This window comes from Patiria miniata, unplaced genomic scaffold (genome assembly GCF_015706575.1).
Source record: "Patiria miniata isolate m_02_andy unplaced genomic scaffold, ASM1570657v1 HiC_scaffold_20, whole genome shotgun sequence".
NCBI lineage: Eukaryota > Metazoa > Echinodermata > Asteroidea > Valvatida > Asterinidae > Patiria > Patiria miniata.
Genome location: NW_024037059.1, coordinates 5,400,433 through 5,409,020, shown reverse-complemented (window position 1 = coordinate 5,409,020; position 8,588 = coordinate 5,400,433). Strand labels below are relative to the sequence as shown.

The 8,588-nt window shown below is 40.1% G+C and overlaps 1 protein-coding gene across 1 annotated transcript; it reads right to left on the bottom strand.

Annotated features, from left to right (window-relative positions):
- Nucleotides 1–4,270: 4,270 nt before the first annotated feature.
- LOC119727110 (neuromedin-U receptor 2-like) lies at nucleotides 4,271–7,792 on the bottom strand. Its single transcript, XM_038198973.1, has one exon. The coding sequence runs from the start codon at nucleotides 7,656–7,658 to the stop codon at nucleotides 6,495–6,497; it is 1,164 nt and encodes a 387-aa protein (XP_038054901.1). The 5' UTR covers nucleotides 7,659–7,792; the 3' UTR covers nucleotides 4,271–6,494.
- Nucleotides 7,793–8,588: the final 796 nt, after the last annotated feature.

Below are 8,588 nucleotides of genomic sequence, written 5' to 3'. Positions count from 1 at the left end.
AAGTGCAATCGACGTGCTTTCAATACTGTCTTTGGAATAATATTTACTCCAATACAGGGAATACCTAAATGAAAAAGAGGAACGCGTGGCGACGAGATCTACAGCTGTTTAAAATCAGATAGCATAGCTCGTCATCCATGTAAGATAATTGCAACCTGTTATGCCACTTTTCAAATTGGGCCATTTTAGATACAACTGGCTAATCCGGTCGACATGAAGCCTTGAGGTTTTGTACAATTCTAATTATTTCCAAATTAAGGATACGCGTTAAGAGTAATTAATTGCAAATTTTCGTCTACATGTAATTCGTACGTTTGCAGCCAACGGTTCATTAGGAACAACTGACGTGGACCACGACAATCTCGCATCCACTGGCCAACGAATATACAATTAGGATTTTTTAAAAATATTATTTATTTATTTTGAAGTTGACGATTAAGGTTTACAATTGAATATGGCGGTTTTTATGCTGTAAAAATCGGATTTTAATTAATGCTATTGCTCAGTTATAGACACTTGAACCCCCTCCCCCAAAAAAGAGGAAAAAAAACAGTATAAATTTGTATAACATACGTGCATCATAAAATTATCAGTGCTGCACTGCACAAAAAGTAACGAAAATCGGAAGAACAGTCTATCAAGACGAAGACGCTTAAAATGTTTTTTTTTTTGCTGATAACAAGTGCAGACATCAATCATGGGGAATAAAATTTAAACCATTGGGAATTAAGAAGCTAAAGCTTAATTGCGTTTTGTATCAATGTCTCGCGAGACATTTCTCAAAGGACGGGGAAAACAGGTCGGAGGTGCCCCGGGGCACTTCTACCGAGAGAAGAATTAGCATGCATGTATTGGGCCGCTAGTTTTGCATTTTACCCGACGAACATATTGTCATCCAGAAGAGGGGAACAAAAAAGGTCAAATGGGATACAGAAGGGAAGGGGAAAACATACATGTATGAACGTCTGACCCGTGCTTCTTGGTTTATTGGTTTATTATTACTAAAAAAAATTCCTTTCCTATTTTTTTCTTCTTTCCTAAAAGGTCATAGCAATCCCTGTTAGTGGGGCAGATAGGGGAAGTATTTGGGGGAATTTTGTTTTTGATGATACAAGCATGACATTTGGCACACGGTCAGAGTATAAAGATATTTGACTATAGTGCCGTCGCAGATTTGTCCTTCAAAAAAATTATAGGTAGAATAACAAGCAATTTTCACAATTTTCAAAATAGCTGCCATTGCTTGTTATTTTACATATTTTTTTTTCAAAGAACAAATCTGTGATGGCCCTATAGCCAAATATCTCTCTGATGGCATTGATTGTGTTCCAAATTCTATGCTTGTATCATCAAAGGCACAATCCGATCACATATCTGCTGTATTACAGGGCGTCCTGAAAAAAAAAGGTGCATGTAAACCCCTCCATTTTTGCGGATGTTTACACCATCTTCAAGGTACAATTGTAACAGATTTAGCTTGAGAATACCGTTTGTTTCTTTGAGATTGCTTTTGTAAATCCAAAGTTAAAATCAGTATAGTCCTAGTTTAAAACCAAATCACTTTACTGTTAGTGATTTTAACATTTTTAAGCAGAGTGTGCAATATTTATTTATATTTAACTGGTCTCTTTCATTGAAGTGAACAGAAGTAATGGGAAATGACTTGCAATATAGTTCTTCCAGCCAGTTTTTTTTTTTAATTCACCGATATTTCTGTCTTTTCCGGGTCAAAAACTACACTTTTCCGAGTCATTTTGACAAAAAGTTTCATCTTGACCCGACTATGGACCCCCAAAACGGTTAAGCCAAGTAGATCCCGGCTTCCTGTTCAAACTGACCAGGGACTTTTTAGAGTGTATACCAATACTTTTTGAAAACGGTCGTCGGATTTGGTTTCGGTTATCTGGGAATCTTGTTTTTAATTCAGTCCAAATAACAAGTACGTACTTATATTCAGCATTATTATTTATGTCAGGCTTCCGGCGGTAAAAATAAATCAGCATATTGTATGCTTTCATAAAAAGTTGACTGCAACAACATTGTTATTGCAGTCAATCCGGGCATTTTCGCAGGTTCCCGCTTGATCAAGAGCATAGAAAGTCACAGTTGTCAACCACTCAACAGAGCGTAGCGCGCGCGTACCGTCGAACTTCTTGCGGATCAAGTCAGCCTGATATAAATAATAATAATAATATTGGATGGCTTGTTTTCGGTGGATACAAGAATATATTGCACTCGCTATGACAATATTGCACTCGTCTTCGACTCTTGCAATATTGTCATAGCCCGTGCAATATATTCTTGTATACACCCCATAGCCATCCAATATTATATAATTATTAATGAGACTGGAATGGAAGTCTAGCCGAAAGGTAATCCGCATGTGCTTATTTTTCCTAGCGACGAGACTTTTTAGTCGGAACTCGAGAATTATATACAATCATGAAAACTCATCAATATGTCAACTGGGTTGTTTCAAAAGGGAATATGATCACTTAGTGTGATGAAAACAATGAACCACTGACGGTATAAATCGAAACATTCCGGTGACAATAGGAACGTTTCGGCGCGTATCGGAAAATTCCCTCCCCAAGCATTGCGGCTTTATCCAAAGTCCCTTGCGCGTAACCCGGCGATTAGTTTACGCATCGAGTCGGGACAAGAAGCACCCTGCGGTGTTCTGGATATTGTCACTGATAACATTATGCAAACAGATGGCTTTGCAAAGTGAGATTTTATTTTTTGTTGGCAATGTCTCAATGTTAATCACATATCCCCCCCCCATCTTGCATCACTTTGTATCGTGAGAGGGGGATTTTGACAGGGAAATCTTCATAGACCTTTATCACGCTGCCACCATTTTTGTCGTGTGACCTGTATCCGATAACAGTACTGAATGATTATGTTTTTAGTGCAATAAGGAACCAGACTATTTTTCTTTCTATAGCCTCGCTTTGGTAACGTTGATTTGAATGGGAAAAAATAAAGATGACTGCAGCATGAAAATGGTCTATTGCATATGGTTGCAGGCAAGTAAATCGGTCCAAAATTGCCTACGCCGGCCAAACCACGATTTGCATTGCCCTCAAATTCTTCGGTATTTGAGCATATTTTGGGCCATGAACTTGAGGGTTTGTAAAAATATGGGTGGAAGCCGTGCACAGGACTGTGAGCCTGTAGTTCTGTGCAATTTGGATGAAATTTGGGCCCTAAAATCGCTCTATTTTGCAATGGAGTGTAGGCATCGTTTTTCAAAATGGCGATGGGCTTCAGGACTATTTTAAGGGGTGATCATCTTCGGATGGAAATTTCTCCTAAAAGTCATCGGTTAACCCCCCCCCCCCAAAAAAAAATGAACAGAATATGAAAGATGATGAAATAAACTTTAATTTGATGTGTGTCTCGAACGCCTTGGTGAGTTGTGAGTATTTTTCCTGCATTTCTGAAGTGGGGGCATTTATCATTGGGGTCTATGGCAGTGGTCTGCAACCATCAGCAAACACTCCCTACCCGGATAATTCATTCGATTTATTGTTATTTCAAAATATTGTGCCCTTCTTCGAGACAAATTATACCGGGGGGGAATACACAATCAAAGAGAATACACAAGCTAAAATGGGGATGGAAATCCTAATAGCACGGATTCTATTGCGTAAACACCGACAAACGGAACGTCTTTTACAGCCATTTGCGCCGATCGATCCCCGGCAGGTCATCGCACGAAACAGGGAAAATGTCACTGCGATGTAGGACAATAAAAATCCATACTCGTCATTAGGTGGATGGTTAAGACGAAGGTTATATGCTCTTCCCACAAGAAAATAACCTCCAGACATTCACCCTTGTCTTGGAACAGAAAACAGGCTGCTGGTCTGTATATTTTCATAAATATATTACACGCAATCTATAGCTTGATGCTACAGACTTTCAAGGTGGAGTTAGGGGACAAGTGTTTCGTATCGCTGGGACAGGCATTAGTAAACCCTTTTTGTGCACTGGATGTTAATAAATAACAACGAATTTCCTCTGAGACACCCACAACGTATGGGCCTTATTCACGAGTTGGCCATTTTGTCGAGTTCCCTGAATGTATTTCATTAATTGTTAACTGTTTAATGGGATGGCGCCAGACCTTTTTATACAGACACAATGCAGCCTTATCTTTAATACTGTCATTTTTTTTTAATATGGCTTTAAACATTAGGGAATGTTTAATTACAAATTATTCATCCAAGCAGACTTGAATTTATTATAAATGAATTTGCTTTCATTTCTCCTCGCAAGTTCCACAAATTAAGATTTTACCTAACTTTCAATTCAATATGCCGACTAGCGAATAAGGCCCATATCTTTTCCGAGCAACACTGCGCGGGACCCGTTCCTATATCACATGTACTTGCATCTTCCCAATATATCATACATCTTACAGTGATGAAATATGAGCTCTCCTGTCAGGTTTCCTAAGCTTAATCCATCATCACTTGTGCGTGAGATCCCGATTGATCTCTGCCGGCCAGGTTCAACAACTTATCGGCCATTGCCATCACGGACATTACCAATGTTAATGACAATTAATTTAGTGGACAGAGTGGTATACCTACAAGGCATTGCCCATGCACATCAAAGAAATAATTTCAAATGCGCTCGGAGTCTGTCATCAAAAACACGACTTAATGAATCCCAGGTAAATTTGGGAAGTGACTCAACGGTTTATTCCACGGCTATCACAAATGCAGCTAGTTTTCATTGGTGAAATTGCTGATTTGGTGTGAACTTGATTTTAGAATTTTTGAAAAACAGTCAACAGAAAAGAACTGGCCATTTAAGAAACCAACCAGAGAAAATTCATATCTAACCACATGTCAAAACACTACACTGACTACAAGTGCGCTACACCTACACTCTCGAGTCATAAAAACAGCCACTTGTTCTTTTGGGGAGAACAGAGGACCCAGAAGGGGAAAACAGTGATAACCTATACCTAAAGTGTTGACAAGAACCCTGCGCAAGCGATGCTTCTTACACTTGGGCAACGATAGTTTCATTTCGGTCGTCATATTGGTCAAGTTGAAACACATACGTCTGTAATGTCTCGTCGTATTCTTCGCACGTGTATTACATTCCATTAAACGGTCAGCAAAACAATTGAATTGGCGAATTTTGTATCCAAAAATCAAATTATGAGCTTGTTTTAAAGTGAATACATTTTCGTGTCATTTTGTTAGGTGATGTGCCTAGATTTTATCAATACAAATTTCCGATCTGGGATTATAAGCAAACACCGTCGGCGAAGCTTTTTCCCCTTACTGATTAATACTATAGGGTACATGAGAATTAAATTTGTCTAATTTGACTTCAAGAGTTCCTGTTATATACAATAGACCAATTCATATATAACATTTGACGAAAATGTTCATAGGTTCACAATATACACTTACTCCACATGACTGTCACCAGATTTGCAATTAATGACAACAATACAATAATTAAATTCATTGTCGTAATTATTTATAAGATGAATTTGCGTCAGGTGGACGTAAATCAATATTAGGTTTTTACCCTTCACCGACGTATAAGCAATGTATATTCACTGAGCGTACAGTGTTTATACGTCGGCGAAGGGAATATTGATTTATTTCGTAATCGTTGATAAATGTTTTTGTCTGCACGTATTTACACGAGTTGGCCCTATTTAAAATCTCTATTCACAATTATGTTCCCAAGAATACCACTCTCTTTGTGAAATTGGTCCACTAGTTTTAAAAACTGCATCAATTTGCAACTTCCGTGCCATATACAAAATCAAAAACGCCCCAGTCCTCAAAAAATGTACGTCTTCAATATACAGTTAAACATAATGTGAATTGAAATTACATGTAAGCTGAACGGTAGGGCTCAATTATCATAAATATAATTTTCGCCTATTCATTCTTTGTTTTAATAAATAAAGAAACCGCACACTCCCTTTTTGTGTTACTTTCATCCACCTCGCGTAAACATAATCGGGTTACTTGAAGAGTAAAACAGCACAAGTAGGTAGTACTCCTCCTATGTCATTCTTCCTAGTCAATTTGTGAGGCTGTCGCCAGAAGATACAAAGTAGGCTACATTTTGTGTCTGGTATTTAAAAAAAAAATGACGTGAATGCCATTTCAGCCAAAAGCAACAAAGTGGCATTGCTGCGTTCTGAATGTTCCAACGTCAAAGTGTTGAGTATACTCAATATGACTGCAGTGCCTGCTAGCAATAAATCTGAAGACTAAATTCTTCGGGTTTTTTTTAACCAACTTGCTCATATCAACTTTTTGTGCTGCCAATTTCAACCCTTTATAATACATTGGAAATTTCTCACAGACGATAAAATCTTTTCAAAAGATTATTTGAAAATACCTTTTTAAATACGTTTACAACAGAACAACCAAGTCAACCTTCAAGTGAGTTTTATAATTTGTAGTGTTTCCACGGTGTGTATCGTCGTGTATTTATTTTGTGTTTCAAAAGGAGCTAGCCATAGTCTTTACCTGTTGTGTCGAGGTTTGCGCGTTCGAGTTGAATGTCGCCCTGCTGTTGTTTGTGCCGCGATTGTTCATTTCCATGTTACTTGACCGGTTGGTAAAGTAGTTCTTGAGTTTGCTTTGGCCGCGCCTGGTAGTAAAAGCCTGCTGAAAGGCTTTGCGGTATCGAGGGTTGGTGATGTTGTACACGATGGGGTTAACAGCTGAGTTGATGTAGACGAGGACTCGGCACACCTGTGTCCACACGAAGTCGTCCTTCGCCGCATCGGGCATGAAGAGATGGGACAGAGTGGTGACCTGGAAAGGTGCAAGACACAGGAAGAATATGATGCCGTTTATGACCAGCATACGACTCACCCTGTCCCGTATGTGTTGGCTACGATCGCTGAAACCTGATCGCTGGGCGCGTGCCACCATGCTGTTCAGAGCTCGGATGATCATACTGAAGAACACGATGTTGACTATCATTGCGATGACGAAAGGCACGGAGTGCAAAGAATCGGCGAAATCGCCCACCCAAGCGCCAACATCCAGCGCAATACAAATCCCCATGATGTTGGGATAGTTTTGGTATCTCGGCTCATTCGGCCACCTCAAGCAGATGGTGAAGAAATTACAGACACTGGGGATGAGCGAACATGCAAGGGTGAAGGAGCAGAACCAGACAATGGACACGAGACGTACCGGCCGTGCTCGCGTGCTGTGCTCGCGGTGGACGTGCGGACGACAGGTGGCATAGTACCGCTCAAGAGTCACCAGCGTTACCAAAGACACTGATGCGAAATAGCAAATATCCACCACCAGATGTACCAAAACGCAGCCGCTTGCTCCCATGAAATACTTATCTACGGATATGGGTGATACGGCGTAACTGACGACCTTTTCCAAGACGGACACAGTCAGAAAGACAATGTCGGCAATCGCAAGGTTGGTGAGGAAAAAGTTGAGCGTGGTCCGCATCCACGTTACCCGCCACAAGACGAAGAGGAAGCTAAAGTTTCCGATGAGACCGAAGACGAGGATCCACGGCATTACGATGGTGACCAACGTCTTCTCCGTGGAGTTGTACTCGTACGCGGCTGCGTCTTCCCCCGTGGATACGTTTAGGGGCAAGTTACAAGAAAGTGCCTCCACTGTTTCCATGATGATGGTTGTGGTGGTAGTGTTGTTGAACGACCAATATACAGCGTGGAGGAACGAGCAGATGTCTATCCAGCAGACAGCACGTTCTGCGTACGCGTTCTGTGTTCAACTTCTGGCGATCGTTAGCCAATGGTATTTTGTAGCTACTGACGAGAGCTAGCGTGCAACACGCGTTTTTATCGTCGACTATTGAGCCTGTACCGTGACAGTCTACCTAGCTGTGCCGGTGACGTTCCCGACGGCCGTTGCATTCTTCGTTATACAATACACTCAAGTGATGAGGTATTGTACGAAATTGGTATATGCATGATATTTGCTTTCTAGAGAATCGTTGAAAGGTTACAAGTCCGGGGAATTGGGCTGGCAAGTTTACATTCAGATATTAAAGCCCCCCGGAAATCTTGTAATTCCTCTGACTACAAAGGATAGTTAACTTATTTTGTTAATACTATGCAGTGCATAAAAATAAAATAACCTGCATATAAATGGGAAATTATGAAATGGGAAAATTTTCCGCAGTTTATTATTGTTGTTCCATAGAGGTTTGAATTTTTATAGTTTGATGTGCCGATCAGAATGATGATGTGTGGAAAGAAACTTCAACTCAATCTTTCCTTCTCCAAAGTAAATGACCCGATATTGGTATTGCACGCTGATAAAGGAACACTTGACAGAAATAAAATTAAAAAAAAATTAAAAAGTTCACAAGTTTTTGGAAAGTGGTCATACACATGTCCTACATGTAGTGTCATTAAAACATTGATGCCAATGCAGTATGAACCTTAAGGCCAAAAAAAAAGTCTCCGGTTTCTGGTATGGAGCTTGCCCAAAAAGTGGTGCGGCGACGCGGCTTTTTTTTACCTGACTTTTTTGCTTCAAATGTCGGCTGATGACTGCAAATGGTGCCCGACTAAACTTAGTGCAAAATGT

Excerpts from the sequence above, each read along its gene's own strand:
- LOC119727110 (XM_038198973.1), bottom strand. The coding sequence starts at position 7,658 with ATGGAAACAGTGGAGGCACTTTCTTGTAACTTGCCCCTAAACGTATCC.